Source organism: Mycteria americana, chromosome 5 (assembly GCF_035582795.1).
Source record: "Mycteria americana isolate JAX WOST 10 ecotype Jacksonville Zoo and Gardens chromosome 5, USCA_MyAme_1.0, whole genome shotgun sequence".
NCBI classification, from domain to species: Eukaryota; Metazoa; Chordata; class Aves; order Ciconiiformes; family Ciconiidae; genus Mycteria; species Mycteria americana.
The window spans coordinates 69,570,167-69,591,433 of NC_134369.1; the positions used below are offsets into that span (position 1 = coordinate 69,570,167).

Here is a 21,267-nt window from a genome sequence, read left to right on the forward strand (position 1 = left end):
TCCACAAACCTTGGGAAGGGCAAAGAACAAGAGAGCTATGGGAATTCCCTTCCATCTTCTATGGAGAAGTGGACACATTCTTTCATGGGAACCTCTCTCCTGGTTATGTATGCCACAGGTTTCTGGCAGCTGAAATCTCTAACTTTTGGTAAAGGCAAAGCCCATCCTGCTTCACTGGATAAAACAGGAATATACTTAGCAGGGCTTCTCTTCTCTTCCCTAGTGGCAGGTAAATCAAACAGAAGTTGCGTTATCCAAAATTGTTTAGCATGCAAGTGGTCTCTTCCTTTTAAGACAGTACTGCAAAAGACAGCTCCCCATGCAGTAACTTCCAGATGTCCCCATGTCCCAGGAGAACATTTCAGAGATGGAGCTTCAAGAGCAAAGTTTATTTAGCTTTTACACTCTATGCTATTTCAGTTGGAAAAAAGTGACATTAGCAGAAAACTTTAAAGTGTTCTCCTATATAAGCAGAAACAGGATAACAGGGCAGAATCTACTGTAACACACATCTACTTAGATCATTTCAGTGCCCACTACCCAGGGATAACGCTATTACTCTGCAGTCACCCTATGACTGCCTCCATTCAATGCCAGAAAAACAAGTATCCCTTGGTTTGTTTTAATTACCAGCTACTTTCAACTTACCAGTTTCCCCCTTTGTTGAGCAGATCTAGTTTCCCGGAGAGTGTACACATCACCACAGACTGAGATTTCCCGCCAAACTCCAGGTTTAGACTCCTCAGTGAACCCTCCTTTTGGATGCATGACCAGCACCCCATTAGTTGTCAATCCATCCATGTGGCCGTCAGGATTTTTCCACTTTGCCGCCTTTTCCTGCATGTGACAACCACCCCAGGAAAGAAAGAGTTTGTCTAAAAGTTTATGGACTAAAGTTTTACTAGCACTGTCTAAAACACAACATTTCCTCACCAGCTAGCAGTGCTTAGATGTAGATTTACAAAAAAAGCATTTTTAGGAATACCTTGTGCCAGAGTGGTAACATCTTTTGCTTATGCATCTTCAATTACTATTCTATCTTAAATATTCTTATTTTTAACTCAGTTGAGTGCCTCTGACTGCAGGTCAGGTAAGAGTTAAAGCCTCAAAGATCAGTAGCATGCTCCTAACTACCGTAATGGAATACCATCGCAATGGGCACATCCTTTTCCAAAATGCAGCCGATATGTGCCTTGGTCTTCAGCGCTCAGAACTGCAACAGCAGCTTATTCACAATGACAATCAAGAATATATCAAGCAAACCTAAAGAAAATCCACTAACAGTTACTAAAGTAGAGTTTCATTGTTAAAGACAATTATGACCATGAGTCCATGCTGGTAATAAATCTGGCACATAAAACTGCAGTTTCTACTTAACACTGCAGCTGGTACACTGGTGTAATAAAAGTCTAATGACAGTATAAGTTATCAACTAGTACAAGGGAATTTGGGGGCTTGAAAATAACAGAGAATAAAAAACAGAGCTCGCTTGTACATAACATAGTTATTAGTAGTACTTACACCAAGAAATATATTTTTAGAAGAGTCAAATCCAGCTGCAAAAATCCTTGCTGTATATGGTGGGCTCCTGTCACAAACAATCCTGCATGCAAAACGGGATATGGTGCTTTGCGTAATCTGGGTTTCATCATTATTTTGACTTCCAGAAATAGTATCTGTCACTACGAAGTCTATGGGGCTTTCTGTTGACCTCCCAACCTGAAAAAAAAAAAAAATTTAAGATAATGGTATAATTAGAAAAAGCCATAGAAATATCAAGCATTAAGGACACAATTTTGCCAAGTTAACATGGATGACATCAGTGAACTACTGTCTACTGAATTTTTGGATGGCAAGATCCAACCAGAGACTAATCTGTATTTTCACACTTGTCCTAGGCTCAAATCTGTGCTGGTTTTGGCTGGGGTAGAGTTAATTTTCTTCACAGTAGCTAGTATGGGGCTACGTGTTGGATTTTTGCTGGGAACAGTGTTGGTAACACAGGGATGTTTTCATTGTTGCTGAGCAGTGCTTACACTGAGTCAAGGCCTTTTCTGCTCCTCACCCCACCCCACAAGCAAGTAGGCTGGGGGTGCACGAGAAGCTGGGAGGGGACACAGCCAGGACAGCTGACCCCAGCTGCCCAAAGGGCTATTCCATACCATATGGTGCCATACTCAGCATATAAAGCTGGGGAAGAAGAAGCGGGGGGGGGGACGTTCGGAGTGATGGCGTTTGTCTTCCCAAGTCACCATTACGCGTGATGGAGCCCTGCTTTCCTGGAGATGGCTGAACACCTGCCTGCCCATGGGAAGGAGGGAAGGAATTCCTTGTTTTGCTTTGCTTGTGTGCGTGGCTTTTGCTTTCCCTATTAAACTGTCTTTATCTCGACCCACAAGTTTTCTCACTTTTACCCTTCCGATTCTCTCCCCCATCCCACCGGGGGGGACTGAGTGAGCGGCTGGGGGGGCTGAGCTGCCGGCTGGGGTTAAACCACATCATCATCACTGACATGGCAAGACAAATTTTCACTTACTACAGCTGCTGTACATGCTTGCCCAACACAGCTGCAATGAATTGTTTGATAAGAGTACTGTCAACAGCATGGAAGTATTATCACCTTGGTATTTAATAATCCAACCACTGCAAATTACTTACCACTATATTCTGTCAATTAAGAAAACACTAGCTTGAAATGACAAGTTTTATTCACATTTCTAGTTCCAAGTTAATTTGCCATGAAAATAAAGGACTTTTTTTAGACCCAGAGCTTGGTTATTTTGATACATCATAACAAAAAGCTACCCACCGTCATGTTTTCAGAATTGGTAGTTCCAGAATAGAAGAGTTTTCAGGTAAAACCCACAATATGATTAAATTTATTCCTAATCATGCGTGTGCATGACTAAAGAAATGGAAAAACTTTCTTCAGCAGAAATAAAACACAGCTCATCAGTAGACAAGATTATTTTTCTATCTTGACATCTATAAATTTTAATTCTGAAACAAAACATCTAGGCATCTGGAACAGAAAACTTCATTACAAAATGGACAGAGGGATCTAACCGCCAACCAAACACACAGTGAGACTTTATCAGTACTTCTACAAGCAAATTAGTGTTACACCAACTTTGAGCGTAACTGGGAAAGTGGTGCTGAGGAACAAGGAGTGGAACAGAATATTAATTTTATAGACACCTTGTGATCAAACAGAAGAAAATTAAGAATATTCTTCACATGAAACTACCTTCAATATGAGGAATCTACATTTATATAAAATAATCTCCTCACTAAACATGATCTCATTGTCCCCCAAGAAGTTACAATCTGCTTAGCTTCTTGCTCTTCAAAGCCAGCTATGGGAAGACACATATGGTTCCATCATTAACAAACATCTCTGCAAACTAAATTAGCTGTAAAGAAACATTATTGAAGAGTCAAGGAGAGTGGTATTATTAACACTTAACCCTCGTCACAACTGAAACGATAGCAACAGCACAGGGATCTCTCCCATACTTCTCTTCTGCTTTCAGTTCTACTTTGCAGTGTTAAACTTCAACATGTTGAAATCCATGTCTTAAGTGACACATCCAGTTACGTTCTCCATATCACGGGTCTCAACCCAAGTATAAAACATGATGAGCTTACCGCAGAAGCACAAAAGAAATACTAAGAAAGGCCTAATCAAAAGTCTGCACTTCAATTTTTCACAGAAAGTAAAGCGACTACTAGAATACCCAAGACAGAGTTTAGAAACTGTTTAATATGGGACATTTCTGATTTATATAACTTGACATGTTGAAGCTAAAACTTAAAGCTATATTCTTTTTCCTTTTACAGTATTATTTCTAACAGGCTTGTTTCCCATCCAATGCAATTCCCGCTAAGACTCGGCACCAACCAGCAGCAGGAAGCTTAGTCATAACTTTTGACTATTCTCTATCTGTATGTGAAGTCTCTTAAAGGATAATCAATAACGAACATGAAAAAAATCTGTTCATAACAAGTTTCTGCCTGTTGCAGCCTCTTGGATCACTCTCTCAAAGCTTTTAGATGCAATTAGAGAAAAACCTGCCTTATTTTCCCTTAAAGGATGACAACACAGACAAGTGTTTGCTCCCAGTCTTCCTCATCATACCAATCAGTCAAAATGAAATCCAGGTATGTTTGGATATAAGCACTAAAATCTATATACAAAGCTTGTATGTGGTTTTTAAAATCTCTGAAATTACATGTAATATTTTAAGCAATAAAGTAATTATTTATATATCTCATTTGTGTCATAAGTATGTCTATACAATGTCAAATATTTTAAGTATTTGCTTTTCTTTCAGGGTTTCTTTTTTTCCCTCCTCTTGAGAAAGCCTTCTAGAGGATCAATCCCATGTGTTGTGCTACATTTCAACACTAGAAATTATTTTAAGAAGTTCCCTTCAAAACACAGTAATTTCCCCATGCTCCATATCAATTCAAAATTCTGTGCTTGAGACCATCAGAAAAGAAGGCCCCTTGGGAACAAATAAAGAACTTGATGCTACCAACATTTACCCACCGAAAATTTTAACTTATCTGATGTTGCAGTCAGACTACAGTCACTACAGACCTAGTTCCATTATTCAAAGCTACTCTTTACAGACTTTATTACTCTTTTTTTCTTCCATTTTCCCCTATAGCACAGACGACTATTCTTTTTAGTAATTTTAGGCTGTATTTTGTGCCTCTTGTTAACTGTGTCATTCTATATTATTTCACTAAGTTACTTCCAATAACAAAGTATAAATCTTCCAACTGATGCATAAGACAGCTTCTGTTGTCTACACCACAGGTTATTGTTAAAAGCTGTGTAAAAGTCAGGCAGTCAATCAATTTGCTAGTGTCTACTGTCAATCAAAGAAGTGCTATTAAAAACGCTCACTCCTGAGACAACACAAAACCAGACAACGCGCCAGCAGATCATTTAACAGCTGTAGATTCTTGGACTTCAACAGAATTTCACTCTGATGACAGGGAGAATTGGACCACGCATCTTCTGAAGGCCTGTTCTTCAGAAAAAGAAAATCAATTCTTCATATTGACTGTACCTGGTTTTTGTATAAACTTGTAGTTATTTAGGGTACTGACTACACTTTTGGTTCCTTGTAGTGCTACGAACAGGTATAATCAACCCATTCTCGTCCAATCAAACCATGAAGGAACAGGTCCTACTCCAACTGATGCATCATCAACAGAATGCTTACTAAACTCTAAAGAAAACCTTCATTTTTAGCAGCATATAGATGCTGCAGCATATAGACTCTGGGAGATGCCAGATGGCATGTACATTAGTACATCCTGTTATTACATGAAGAAAACTGATCTAGATGTCACTAGGACAAAGCTATATATTAGCATTTGTACATAAATTTCACTACAGAATTACATTAAGGAAAAAAAGAAAGTGCACACACAACACAGCAGAACAAGTACGGGGGGGGGGGGGGGGGGGGAGGTAATAAAAAAAAAAAAAGAAAAAAGCCTATTCCCAAAACCAAGTACAGGACATAAGAACAGAATCATATGAGATGTCCAGGACCACCTTTCCACAGCAGCTGAACACCTGCAGGTTCCAAATCCCTGCAGCAGGAGGCTGTGAAGCCATTTTGTTAAGGTGATCCACAGCAGGAGATGTTTGTCAGGTAACTGAGCAGGATACAAGTAAGCAGGGAAGACAAGAACACCTATTTCTGCATTGCTTCCAGCTTTCAAGAAACAAGATCATTTCTGGTTAGCGCTTTAAGTAGTATTTTCAAACACTCTTAAAAGAGTATGCTTACTTGTAAATAACTCTTAAGTTCTCTTCAGAAAAGAGCTAGTAGAAGGACAGCAGGTAGGACTACTCCTGTGTGAAACTTCATCATGCATCCATTGAATATGCATATAACCTGCAGGGTTAATAAATGTTGTGTGTCTGCATGGGGGGGTGGGTAGGGTACGTGCATGGGGATTTAAACCACTTATTAACTGCTAAGTTATATGCATGAAAAAATGGTCTTTTTCATTTTATTATGGAAAGTGTCAAGAAAATTGGTATTTAGACAGCCTGAGCACTGCTCTTCAATGCTTTCTGAATTTCTTTACTGCCCCTTGTATGGTGTCCCCACATTTTCCATACGTGCCTCACTTCTGATAAGCGTCTACTCATGCTTCTGCTTGGTTATAAGCTTGGAAAGCATAAAACAGGAAGCTATTCTGAGTTTGCAATCTTCAAAATTTTCCAGTTTGTTTCTGGAAAAACTGCAGAATACAAGTCACCAACACAACATTTCTCACTTTTCCCTTCAAAGAGAAGGGCTGACAACAGACTCTCAAAGTGGAAGACAGAAAAAGGTGGCAGCTTTTTTGTGAACCGTGAGTCTCCCTCATTTTCACAGGAAATCAGCTCTAACCCAATGGATTCAGTCCTCACGGGTTATAAATGCTACCCTGACCAAGAAAACAAAGACTTGTGCCATCCCTTTTCCCTATTTCAGGTCCCAATAACAACTGCCATTCTAAGCATCTTGCGTTCCTAACTATGGTTACCTTAGCACAGTCATGCAGTGCAACTATCCCATTTTACAGAGGGGAAGATTGAGATAAAAAAAACCGAACCCAAAACCTAAGTGATTTGCCCAAGATAATACATGTTATCAGCAGCCAAGGAGGGGTCTCAAGACAGTCCTGTGGTCCAGGCATTATCCCTCCCTTTTCAGCTTCCACATCCTTGCCAGTGTTCTACAAAAGCCAGGAAAACACATTTGAAAAGAAACCAGCAAACTTCAAGGACTGCCTATTCAAACAATGCTTGATCAACAGTAAGGTTTTACTCCGTGTATCAATAAAGACAACGTGGAATTTGCCATCATGTACCACAGGGCAGCACAAAACAGCCCTCAAGTAACTCTTCTCTGACTGCCTACAATCAGATTACTGAGAATAATTAAAACCTAATGGCTTATCTAAATAATGGAAACCCCTTCAGCTGCTGTCTGGCATCACTTGAGCAGCAAAATATTGCCACAGTCTACCAGACTATTCTTTTTCCCATTCTCACGGCTATCAGACCCTCTAGGCCAATGCTTGCAGTGCGATTCTCAGAAGACAGCTACAGAGAGTGCAAGCATGAACCAGAACCAGGCCACAGTGCTTGAGGTGAAGCTGAGATCAAGTCACAGCATGACAGTCTACACATCTCAAGACAGAAGAAACAGCCTGCACTGAAAAGAGGAATTTTAACAATACGGAAGCCTTAACCCTGACACATTAGCCGTTTGAGGGGGCACCAGAAGGATGGAGACACTCTACCAACACAAGATTCAGCTCAAAAAGTTTTATTGTTATTAAGATGGGGTAGTTTTATGTTACAAGCCAAACCAGTCACATAACTACATATGTATGGCAGATAATTGCCTGAACCATAGGCAACCTCTCACAGGTAAATTAGTACATAGGCCAAAATTAGGGCTTTTGTGATATTTCACTGGGCACCCGAGAGCTGCTGGAAGGAGAAAGCATGATCTGTGCTTGTAAAGCGGCAGTAAGAGATGTGCACTCCAGTGCCAGCCATGGAAGTGCAGAAGGTCTCCGGGTCAGGCAGCGCAGCCCAAGCTGCCTCGGTGTACTACCCTGTGCAAACTCCTCCTCTATGAGCACCAACGGATCCTGAAGGGGAGCAGGGGAAGATATGTTGTTAGCTGGGCTACGCTATTGCTTAACCAGCCCATTCCTCGCTGAGCCAAAACCCTGCTTTAGATCCAAAGCATCCTTAATTAGCTCCCTTAACCTACTGCCTTAGAGAAGGGTCACTTGAACTGCAGTCTGTAGAGCACTGCTTTGCCTACGCTGCATCTCCTCACCTCAGGCTGATAGATTTCATTAGTGACAGCTAAGCACCTCAACCTACCTAATTCTTTATCAATATCCCCCCCTCCCCCCAGTAAAAGCTGTAAATACCACTAGGATATTATGCAATCAAGAAAAGCGCTGTCTATACAATACGACCAGAAAAGCAGCTGTTCTGCAACTCTTCTTTATTCATTTTTTGTAGTGTACATAAGTGGAAAAATTCCAGCTTTCAAAAATGGTTTTTCAAAATTTACATACAGAAAGAGTTTCACTGGAGCTACTCAAGGCACAAAAGCATCTTGCAGAGATAAACAAGTATCACACAGTAACCCAAAAGGATGGGTTACATTTTCCTTTGACTAGTTAACATAGAAAATCCTATTTCAGTTCACTCTGGCTGTGTGATCCTTTTCTAACTACCTATTCATGAAGCACCACATGAACAAGACTGGTTTTTATCAATTCCTATTTAGGCCTAATTGGTCCAAAATCACACTAGGAAAAATTTTATATAGAGCAAAGAACAGAAGCCACGTGAAGCAAAAACATTTTCATCTTGACAGAGCCATTTCCCCTTCTGTCAACAACACTCAACTGCTGACCCTTCTAAATATGAATGAGGAGGGATAACAATTCATGATAAGATGCTCTAATTACAGAGGTCACTGACAAGACAGACCCAATTAGTCTAGATCAGAAAAGGTTGCGCGTGTTTGTTTTCCTCTGAGCTTGAGGTTTAAGTTTGTACAGAATTTCTGCTCTCTTATTACATATAAAAATAAGCATTGCACAAGAAAATAACTTAGGTTACCAGAATGTTAGATGATGCAGAAAAACACAAACGTATACGTGGGAGAGTGAAAACATGTTGGATAGAAGGTAGCTTAGAGAAACTCAGCACAGTCCCCTACACCATTGGTATATATGCACACCCTTCAGGAACAGTTTTCTTTATCATCCTATCACCAGTTTGTCTCCTTTAGTGCACAGCTCCCATATGCCTCTCCCTACCTTTGCTTTTACCTTCCTCCTTCCCCATCCCATGACCTACTCCTATCTACTTCCTTTTCACTCCAGCTACTTAACTGGAGGGTTATTCATGTGCTTTCATGTTATTCATAAGCTTGTGCTTATTCATGAATCCAAACACAGCACACATTTCTTTCTAGTACTATTTGTACAGTTGCTACACTGTCCTTGGAGAAAAAGCAGAGTACAGTGAAAGCAGAAAGAATATTAACAGATGCTGGCGCTGGTTTGAGAAGAGAAGACAACGCAAAATTTCAAATGCTCCCATATTAATGCAACTGGGTTCAACCATGAAAATTCCACAGATCACACAGAATACCCAGAAAAATATAATGCAGAACTGTGGTTCCATATGTTGCTTTTAAAAAACAATGCATATATTGCATAGAGTCTTACCTGAAACATGTCTGTATCTTTATCATGAGTATACTCCACAACAACAGTCTGGTTTCTGGATAATGTGTAAGAGATACTGTGCTGACCTTTACAGCTGATTGCCTGTTGAATAAAAAAATATGTCTATTACACACAGCTTCCACATAAATATTATTATCAAATTCATTTCGCTATATAAACACCTTTACTATGATCAGGAAAAGCAGCGTATCATAACATTTTATTACAAGGCTGGGTAAACACATACAATAGGATTTTTTTGTTTGGTTTTAATGGGAAACCCCAAGCTGCACTTGTTTGTTTCTAGTGCGAAAGTACCTAATACCTACTGTTTTCATAGTTTAAGACTCCAAACACATGGTTTTCTCTCTGAAATTATACTAAGTTCCTAACCTTCATAGGAACTTGTACCCCAGCAAAGACCTGGGATTTAGGGTTCTTTGGTTTGTTTTTTTTAAAGCAAATAAGCAATGCAATTGATTTCCAGTTAAAAGTGCCAGGATTTCAGAGGTAGGGATACCATTACAGTTGAGCAGATTTCTAGTTATATCAAGTAGAGCCTAGCAGTTTTATATCAATTGTGACGAAGAGCAAGCACTTTCAACATGTTTTTCTTCATTAAAGGGTACTTCTTACTACCTGCCAAAGGAAACTGATTCTCCATAAATATGAACATAGCATCAAAGACTAAATAGCATTTCAGTATTTAAAACAAGACTAGAAGAGGACAACTCCTGTTATTCTGCTGTATCTGACTAGGACCAAATTCTTTACTTGTTAAGACTTTCCAGGTTTACATCTCTAGGTTGTCCTTCTCAAGAAGGTTTTACTAGTCCGGCAACTACTTCACAGAACAGAGACATCACCCCAACACAGGAGCAGTCCCAACTCGGAAAGAAACCATGAGAAACAGTCTTCCTTGATAAACACAGAGCATAGTTGCCGTAGCAGAGAGCGGTAAGAAGGGGCAGGGCCCAGCGATCCTTTCAAAACCTCTGAGACCCCACACAAAATTTTTTGTGGCACTGATGATCGTTTCTCAAGCTGAAAGACTAACACTCACTTCAACTGATTAAGCGGTGTCCAAGTGTAATTGCACTAGCTGTACAATGTAAATGCACTAGTAAAAGCTTCAGGAAGGAGGGAAACAAGCTGAGAAACTAAATCTATTGGCTAACAGGGAAATATATATATAAATGTAAGGTCCATATAACTGCACACAATTATGAAAGGTAATAACTGTTGCTGCTCAGAAAACACTTCGCAGACACTGAAGTATTGAATTAATAGGTTAATTAAAGCTTTCTCCAGTTTTCTGCTAAGGGGGGTAGTTTTCTAGAAGAGGTTCCTTCACTAGCTCTGTTCCTTCGTGCTCCTCTTGACCTACAAAATTCACAGACAGGGATTATTAAACTAAGCAACTAAATATATTCTACTCATCTGTCATCTCTCACAAAAGTCTAAATGATCCCAAAGCTACAGATCAATTATTAAACAAATCATTAAAAGTCTTACTGAATGTTGGAGGTACTAAAAACACATATGTGCATACTAAAAGCCTACTAAGGGTTAGCAAAAGTATTTGACACAGAATTATTGGAAAAAAACATAACAGAAGAATTCTTTTTTGTAAGCCGCGTGCATTTACAGCAACAGATTAGAGACTACTTTTACAACATGCCTCTTGCTGAAAGCTCTTAGCAGCTCCAATGCCTGCTAAAGATTTAGGCTTAGGTGGTAATACCTGGAGGCAAAGGACTGGACAAGATGACCTTTCCCAGTCCCTTCCAGCACTTTTTTTTCTGCAATGAAGCTTTTAGCAAAACTTCAAGCCATAAAGTCTAGTTTCCCTGATTTTGTTCCAACAGTTCTAACAACAGCTGAAACGTGAGGTAACCACATTTGGTAATCAGCAATAGATGGATTCTAAATTTCCCAGTTTATAGTGTTTTGTAATAACCATTATGCAGGCACACAGTATGTTGCAAGAACAGACAGCATCGAGATGCAATTCAAATGAAGTCACTAACACTTTGTGACCTGCTAGGACACTGAACTGTAGGTCTGAAGCATGTATCAAGAGCTTCTCCTCTATGCATGTTTGACAACTAACAAGGAGATCTCAAGCTCTGAGCAGGTCTCAGGTGTTCCTAGAATATAAATGAAATAAAGTGATGAACAGGAGACCCTTACACCTTGCATTTTAAGCATAATATGGCAATAATCAATTTAAGTTCATATTATCAGATGATACCATTTGAAACATCAGAAGGTAATAGCTTTCACACACAAAATTTTCATTCATTTCCACAAAATTGTGTTGCAGCTGCAGATACAATGGAGGACAGGCCCTTCGGCAACTGTTAACGTGATGGTCCTGTTTCAGCTCCAGCCAGTCTGTGCAGCACTGACCACTAGCAACTGGGTAAAATTCCCGGACACGGATGTGTGCCCTAAGCTTATGCTCTTGTCAGACATGATACTGGATCAAATGGAAACTTTGGTTTTTCCATCTGACCGTAAAACTTCCAGTTTTGGGTCTCACCAAGGGGGGAAATGTAAGAACTTCCAGAATGACTTAGTAAGGTCATGTCCTACTCCTACAGAACCTAGGGCTTAGATATGTTAATAATTCCCATTAGGTTGACCAGGGTCAGTATCTCCTCTGAAATATCAGGGTAGGACATAATCTTTTTCTTCTCTGTGTGTGTGTTCCTTTCCCCTCCCAAGTTTTCCTTCTCCTCTTATTTCCCCTCCTCTTTGTTTTCCACTATTTAAACCCAGTTATTTTCAGTGTGAAATGCTGCATCTCATTTCCTGGAATTGTGTAATCATTTTTCGAAAGAGCTAAGAACATTATGAGAAACGATTCAACTTGTGTGCTTTCACAGTCTGCTCAGCACCAACAGTTGCTCCAATTCAAAGACATTTTACAGGCATTTTAATTGCTGATCTCAAAGCAATTGGCCACTTCCAAGTGAAAAAAAGTAACAGTATTTCAGGAACTACACAAACCAGAAGAACTATCAACTATGACTATGACAACTGAAAGGTAAGTATCTTAATAAAACAATATTGTAAGTAATGCAGCCACAAGCAAAATCATGAAAGATTTTGACAGCTTGAGGAGCTACAGAACCACACTACAAGTCCCAAAAACATCTGGAGACTGATTGCCCCAACCCTCTTAAAACTGGTTTGTAGCAACCAAAACAGTGAGGTTGCCTTTTTACTGCTTTTAGCATTCAAATTCACAGACTTTTTTTCTGCCAGTAGGATTTCCCCCCCAAAAAAAACTTGATGCTGTCACATAATTGCACTGCTGTGGCAACCAAAGTTGTGAAAAAAGCCCTGACTCTCACAAGATGTACGGCAGCATCACAAGTTCTAGCAGACGACTTCAGAGTTTCAGGCTGGACACCACCACGTCCGCCTTCCAGGCACGAACTAAAACATGAAAGAACAAAAACCAGGCACTAAGCCTTACCTTCTCTATCTCTTCACCTCCACCCCAAGGCTGCCAAGGTCCACCAGAGCAATAGTGCATATTTTCAAAGCTTGTACTCAGAGCCCACCAAACTTTTCAGTGTGTGGGCCAACATCAGCTTAATTTGAGAGCAGTTCTCTCGCATCTTTTAGGTTCTTAAAAGTTTAATGAAAATCAGCAATTGAGCACAGGAAAAACACCCCACTAAATTAGTTCCCAACAGAAACAAATAGTGGAAAAACCTCGCTAATGTACATAGCCTGAGCCTGCCAAACAAGTCGGAAACATGTGGCTCCAGACTGGCCATAGCATATGCCACCTCTTGTCCAGTAGGAATGTTGGTGAGGAGATACAGGCTAGATTAATTCAGCTGCCTACACAACAGTTTTATACAGTTAACTCTCTCAAGCTGCTGAATTCAAGTAATTCCCTTTGGAGGAAAAAGATAGCAAAGTAGAGACTAACTGAGAAAAACCCTGTGAAGGAAGAGGGAACAAACAGCAGCAGCAAGAGATTCTTCCAGAATCATTCCACTGCTAGTGACTCTACGTCCACATTGGGGCTGAGGGATTTTAAAAAGTCCAAATGCCAAACAAAAACAACAAGGGAAACCTGAGGTGCCATATTCCACTTGGCACAAAGGGACAGATCTCCCCAGCATCTTTCCAAGACAGAGCTCATGTTTGCACAGTAAACCATCCACCTCCGTAGGGCTTTCAAGTTGGAGGACAGCGTGCAGCAGGTCCAACAAGTCTCCCTATATGTTGAGCCAGTTTACCCTCACAGGAAGGCTCCTTTCCTCCCCATCGCTCAAAGTAAACGCCGCAGCTGCCCCCACTTCGTGGCACTCCCGCTGCCTCGAGATTTGCATTCCAGTGATTTAGGGTCAGCACAACTGCCATATGTTATCAGAGACTGGAAAGAGCTGCATGTGAGAAGCCCCGCTATCTCACCCCCATGCAAACATGGCCTAAGCAATTAAAAAGAAAAGCTTTGCTAGTAGCTCTTCAAGTTTTCAGTTATATCCTTCCCACTGGCTGGAATTACACTTGGCCTTGGTTTTTCCCCTGCCTCTTTTACACACACTTTTCCTTCTTGCTCCTTTCTCTCTGTTTTGAGAACAAAACCTCGTTCCAGCACTCTGCACTCACAATCAAAGCAGCAGCTAAAGATTACGGCTTACAAACCTGTCAGGTCTCAGAGGAACCAAGATCAAATAGAGACTGCTTTCCCAGCAGCAACACTGCAACCGAGCCAGCCCCTGGAACATCCCAGCCCACGTGAATTCTCTGCTTTCCACTTCTTCCCCTGGAAAGGTAGCTGCCATCAGTTTTACCACCATTTCAAGAAATGAGAAAGTAGAATTCCCTCACCCCACATAAGAACACCTTGCAGCTAAGGGGAATAAGAATACACAAAGGTTTCATTTAAAAACCAGTATTTCTTAGTACTCCAATTTTTTGTGTGTGTGTGTTCCCTCCTTTTTCTGTATCTTTGCTAAAAGAAGCAATCTTCAGCAGACTGGACGTAGGCCCAACCGACTGGCAGCGAGGCACACCACCACATTTGCAAACATACAGCGTAACCCAGGAGCGTGCCCTGCACCGAGTGCCACCTCTCTCCTAACCACTGACAGCATAGGTGGCTACTGTCCTGGAAACCAGCAGAAAGGTCACTACCTCTGAAAAACCGTAACTGCTTCCTGCTGCACAATGACAGATTAACGTCAAACACATCTCCAGAAATGCCTTTATCGACAGACAAGGAGGCAAAACAGCAGCAGACCACCCCTTCTGCAAGAGCATACAAAAAGCCTGTAAAATCATCTGACCTAAGATGGAACTCTTTTTCAAGAGGTCAACACTGGTATAGTTAGATTTCTCCAAGTGCAACAAGAAAACCCACATTTTCCTTGCAGTCCTTTTTTATGGGCTATTTTTTGAGAGCTCTGAAAGCTCCTGTTTTGCACATAGTGATAAACTAGTGTATATCTTAAAGTTTGTCTCCTGTAATAAGGATGCCACTGTTTTGACCAACAACAGACATAAGGGTCCAGCAAACGTCCTGGCTTAAGGATCAAACCTGAAGAAAGGCCTGCAAAGTACACGTTGTTTTCTTTTTCTTCCCCCAAAATTATACTAATTGTTTGAGTAAGAGATTCTGTATTTACTACACAGACTTTACACCTACCCTCAGCCAGATGTTCCCTATCTAGAAGCATCTTCTGCTGTGCCACAGCTCTCCCCCCCACACGGACACTGATAAAGTTGCTCATTTCACTTAGTCATCTTCAGCCCAAGAGTTCAAGACCGGGTCAGGAGATCACAGCACGACTACATTAACTTAACGCTATTATGTCAAACCTTCCGTGTAAGAGTGTGTTTGTGAACTAGAGAAGCAGACTCCAAAATTCTCACAGTGTTTAGGCTGTTGCTTACGAGCTTGCAAGGAGCAGGTCTAATCCAATTCTAGAAATAGAGACTTTTGCTGCTTTCTTCTGGTCTGCAATGTTTCCAAGAAAATGGGGGGGAAAAAAAAAAAAAAAAAGAGCTCTAACTTTGGAAATTTAAACTTCACAGTTCACTTATGCCTAGCTAGCTCCCCAAAGATCATGAGAGGGACTTAACATTATTATGGTTACCAACTCTTCTGCACTATAGCAGAAGTGAAGGCTAAAATCCATTAAGAAAGAGGCAGATGTCTCACAGGAAGGGCTGCTCTATTAGAATAGGAGTTTTAGTTTAGTTAATTAGGTTGGATTAGGACAATAAAATGATTTATGTGAACACTTTAGTTTTCTTTGTTGGTAGTCAAGCTGACCGACACCACACTGACGTGTTTAAAATTAATGACAGCAGTGCCTTCATGAGTTAAATGCTTTCTTACTTGGCTGCCGGCCTTCCATTTCTTTTATAAAAAGAGAACACAAGCAACACTCAGGGACGTCAGACAAAAGATCTTGCAACTTAAGAGAAAAAGGAAGCTTTAGCTAGCAAGGAAGGAATCCTTTTAAAAGCAAAGAACACATCACATTTCCACTGGATTTTTGGACAGACTGACTGCCAGCGCCAGCAGACATTAGGTTACTGTAAGAAAACACAACAAAAGCTCATGATCATGACACACTGACATTTTGCCTGCCATCAGAAAAGTGTGTCCACTTAGGAAGTTACCCAGCAGATTATAACAAATGTCAATTCATGTAACATTAAGTAAAGACTGTTTGCAATTTTACTCTGTCTCAACTTAAACCCAACAGTAATTGACCAGAATTACTGCTTCTGTAACACTAGATTTCAATAACACTGAAAATTTACACTGACCTCTGGCTACTGATACAGCTATTATATCCAATTTTCCTCTAGCCTTTTGCAAAGAAAAAGAGACATTATCACGGGAACCTTACAGGCTTCATGTGCCTACAAGAGGGGCTGAAATGACTGTACCAACCAGAATCACAGGCCCAGCTGTTGAACAAGTCTGCATCTGCTTCCTGCACAGCTCCGTACAAGCCCATCCTTCAATGTTCTTCCTTCCTTTCCTTATAAACAAGTGTCTACATCAGAACTGCAACAACATCCACGCACACATTTCTTGAATACCAATGCTAAGACCTTGTCTGTCTCTAATATTTCAGCTGTCAATATTCTCTTGACAACTAAATGAGTGCTGGGAAATGGTCAAAAGAGACCAGAGGCAGCAAATGCAGGTAAAGTAAAAGAATATGCCACCATAAAGTAATTAATTAAATTTTGTACCAACAGTTAGTGAGCATTTCTGACAAAAAATTTTAATACATAAACTGATGTTGCAACTACCTACAGGCAAATTATTTCTTTTTCTTCAGTACGTGGTAAACTGAATAGAGCAATGCTCGCCTTCTGAAAAACACCACTTAATTGTAAAAACATTACAAATTCCTTATTGGTTTCAGATAGTTTTGTTCATTCGTTAAATGAACCAAGCACTAACAAACAGACTGGGGGAAGTTAAAAATGCACATGGAACAAGTAATTGGACAACGGATACTTGACATTTAAAGAAACAGTTTAAAACTATGTATGCGTGGCACTGTCTGCAGTCCCACTCATCATAAACTAGTTGATGCATGTAAATTTGCAGGCCACCTCTCTTCAATCCACTGACTGCAATCACCGCCCCGAAACTCATGGTACAAAGGCTCAGTGCCTATGCAGAAACAATTTCAGCAAAGAGTCTAGTTTATTTACACTTCAAGCTTTTATGGCTTTCAAAGCATTCACAAGTTTGTTCTTATGTACCCTTTCACGCTGAGCTTGGAGATTTGAGGGGGAGGGGGCAGAAGGGACATATTTGTCTTTTGCATACATCAAAGCCATCTGCTACAAGTGCACATAGGAGGTTGTGTGCTACTACTCAAGCAATTAACCATTTATCAACTGAATAGGCAGATGTTAAAGGGTTTTCTCCATTTGCTGAATTTGTGTTGGTGTGCAATTTTAGACAACCGGACAAGCACACAGCACCCTTTCTCCAGAAGGGGCATCAAAATATGCCATTGCCATAATTCTCTATTTTGGGTACTGCAACAAGTAAGGAGGCAATCTAAAACTATTTCTAGATAAGCTACTGTAAAGCTAGGTAGGGGCTGACAGACTGCATGCTGTTATTCCAGGGAATAACAGAGAGTAGGCTACTCCTCAGACAAAAGCAAGTATTCAAAATGCATCTTCAAAATGCATACTGGGTGTTGACTAAATTGCACAGATTAAAGTTAGTGGCCAAAACCATCATTGTTGCAGCCACTTACTAGACCCAAGTCCTACCTCATACCTAGGACTCCTGACCAGCTCTGGTAAAGCAACCCAAGTTGTTCCACTTCATAATTCAAAGTATTAAAAGCAGCTTGAAATAGGTGCCATTTTATGCTAACAGGCACAGCTATATGATACAGTAGCTCAGGAATTGTTTTGTAAATCACAAACTTTTGGTGGTTGGGAATCAACACTTTACCTACCTAATCCATGAACCATTTTTGTCCCACTCTCACCTTTTAGCTTTTCTAACCCTTAAAACATTTATTTTCCTCTTCCGTTTTCCTCCATCTGTGTTCAGTAACATTATATTGCAAGCAATCTTTCATCCATCTTTGAAATCAAGTCCATAGTTTTCCTCCTCTAGTGAGCTTGCTACGTTTCCTCCCCCAAGCAGATGAGAGCTAGAGACAGCTCAGAGGCGTTAACACAAAGCTGCGGCAGCGTCAGATACATCAACCGCCCACAGCATAAATCATTTACCCCAAACTCCAGAATGCTCCTTTGGGCAAATTCTTGCCTGCACGTTGCTGCTACGCTTTCTATCACAACTGCTCCGGAGTTGCTTGCTGTAGTCCCGTGTTGAGGACACATTTCACTTGCTTTGGTGAAATAGGAGACGTAGGTGTTTTATCACTGTCCTGAAGTGAATTTCAGCTATTTGGTATATGACCTTAACTGATTTTGAACAATTGTTTCAGACTGTCAGTACGTGCATATTCCTCATATTCCTCTAATTTTGCCGTTCATGTATTGGTAGCCAACAATAATTCATTCATCCTTTATAAAAAAAAAAAAGTCGTCATACTACAACTTCTTATTTACTCCACCAGGTATTCTCTTTTCATTACCTCAGCTGATCACTACAGAGTATATGGAGATCCACCCACTGTATTACAGGTTAGATTTCCATGTATCTGTCAATACAGATTACAACTGAAAGATTAAGATACTTTTGGAAGACACATCTGTTCCTGTTCCAGCTTCAACCCACCATGCAGCCATACCACTATCTAAAAGAGAAATGCATATGGGCATGAATTTGTAAAGTGTTTTGCAGAGTATTTTATAGCCATTTGTGAAAAGGAAGCAAAACAGCCCAGAAAAGTAGGACCAAAAAGTTGAACATATTCCTTCTAGGATACTGCTTTGGAACAAGACCTCTTAGAATAAATATACTGAGCGTTCAAAGTCTTCTATCTGCAAACAGGGAAGAAAGAGATAAGCAGCTGAGCTCTGCTGAGAGCTACTGCTCCTGGTCATGCTGCCAGGACTATGGTAGTACTATGGCTCACTACCTTCATATAATGGAGCTGGTTCTCATTTCCACAGTAAAGAAGCCTAAGAAACCTTCTTGTTTAAAAGCAAGAGAAGCTGAAGAGACTAGCAGTCCACTAAAAGAGCCTTTGCACAAGAGAGAGTTCAGCTACAGCCACTTTAGGGAGAAAGGGACTAAATGGTCGACTGGAAAAAAGCCTACTATACCGAGAGCTGTGTTGAATATGATGTTCACTATACAAAGATCACAGACTGAAAACCATTAAGACCTTCCCTGATGTGTGACCTTCTGGAAGCAAAACTTCTGACCCCAAAACTCCTGGCATTAGTTCACTAAGGGTAGTATTTCTTCTGGAAGACTACAAGCCTATAAATTTAAACATGAAGGCATAAACATGATTTTGCCACTGCAGCTGGAGCACATCCCCCAAAACTCTTGATACACCCACAAAAATATCAGTAATTAGAGAAGGATGCAACAGTGTTTGTAACTGAACATTCTGGTGCCAACAGTCTACGATTCATTTATATACATCAGGAACAAAAGCAGCAGATGCCTGGCTACACTTATGTATTTGTATATGCCAAGCACACAAAATAGCCACAAATTAGAATCCTTAACTAAAAACCAGGCAAAAAAAAATATAGTGATAAAGTCCTCTCAAGGGCTTCTATCAATACACAGACTGAAAGATTTGTACACTCGGCGCATCAGCAGTGAATGCTTCTGTGAATCAAAGCACCCATGAGCACCAATCTAAGCCTGCCTGCCAAAGGAGAGCACATAATAACAAGATGAGAAGCTGCATATCATTCCGTAGCTTCCAGAACCCATAAATTCAATGTGACACGAATCAATTTTACATTAAGACAGCCAAAGACTCTCCAGACAGTTACCTTAACAGACCTGTTAAACAGCTGCACAAACATCTCTCAAGAGAAAAAAAAAAAAAAAAAAAAAAAAAAAAAAAAACCAAAAAAGATGTGAACTTACTCCTGCCAAAAAGCCATTTAGTGCTTATAGAAAGAAGTTACATTTTATAAAGCCCAACAGGGGACAGAAGCTGCTTTCTAGACTTCGCACTATAGCCAGAGTATTATCCTAATAGAAAGCACTTTGATAAACAAGCCCAGAAGCAATCAGATTCCTTTCTGTTTGTCCAAGATTCCTACAGAAATTGCAACAAGTCATCGCAACAAGCTGGACTTTGTAGCATTTTCCTTCACCAAGACTGCCAACAAAAAAATTCCTGCAGAATAGTTCAACTGGTACTTGAACCAAGTTGGACAAACATTACTGACAGTAGCTCCCAGGAAAAGCAAGTTAAGCCCACCTTTCAAACAGAGCATCCTTACTGCAAGACATTTTGGGGACGGAAGGCACACAAGGGTACATTTGTAGGATCTGTCTCCTACATGGATGAAGGTGGTCAGTCTGACCAGCAGGCTCCCGGTTCGCTAATACTCAAGTAGAAGAAATAGCGTGCAAGTTGGTAGCATGCATCCCGCACGTGGGAAATGATCACTTCTGGGTTTTTTGAAGTCTTATGAGTCTACAATAAAGAAAAGTATTTCTAATCTTTCCAGTTATCATTCATACATATTACCAAGCATCTTCCTGTGTCAAGTTCAGAACTCACTCACATTTCTTATACACAACTTAGTATATTTAAAAATACACACACACACTGTTTGAGCTCTGTTTATCTGAGCTGCTTAAGTGATTTAAGTCAACAAGATAACACACTAAACAGGAGTCAAAACGCAATTCTGATTTATGCTGCTGCACAGGAGTTGAAAAAACAACTTGCTAACAAGTGGGAAGCAAGGAGCTTTCTTCATTATACATGCAGTTGTCACGCTCACTTCAAAACATAACTGACTGTAAGCCCCTCCAGTGCTGTCTCTGAATCCGTACAGAACTGAAAACAAGTCTGGCCCTGATTCCCAGACTTTCTTCTTTTTAAATTATCCAGGGGAAAAAAAAAAAAAAAAAAAAAGACAGAGCACCTCTTCATGCAGGAGATGGCATGGCTCTGGGAGTATGCAGTAACAGTACTGCCTCTCCATCTTGCGAGCTGAGGAGGACAGTGAGAAAGCAACAAGTACACATCCCCGTTCTCAGCCACCCACATGAACTATAACAGAGAGTGTTAACACCCAAACTCAGGATTCATTTATCAGAATGTTTCGTCCCTGGCTGTCACTCCAAAAATTTTAGTCTAAGCTAACAGCTAGGTTCACAAAATACATTCAATACTAGTACAGGGAGATTGAACTGAAAGCCAGGTATTTAACTTCAGCATCTTTGTCTATTTGCTAACTTCAGTGTGAAATACCAGATTAGGGAAAATTTCGGTATCAGCAGTACACTACAGAGAAAAACAAGTATAAAAGAACTGTCTGAGAGCTCTTAAGCCA

General features: G+C 40.4%; 1 protein-coding gene across 1 annotated transcript in view; it reads right to left on the reverse strand.

The window, feature by feature from the left end:
• Positions 1 to 21,267, reverse strand: part of PELI2 (pellino E3 ubiquitin protein ligase family member 2) — an 80,390-nt gene that overhangs the window by 8,317 nt on the left and 50,806 nt on the right. The window contains exons 3-5 of the mRNA XM_075503867.1: positions 9,289 to 9,390; positions 1,522 to 1,719; positions 649 to 837 (exon numbers count right to left, since the gene is read on the reverse strand). Coding sequence (XP_075359982.1) covers positions 649 to 837; positions 1,522 to 1,719; positions 9,289 to 9,390 — 489 coding nt within the window. The remainder of the gene's footprint in view (positions 1 to 648; positions 838 to 1,521; positions 1,720 to 9,288; positions 9,391 to 21,267) is intronic.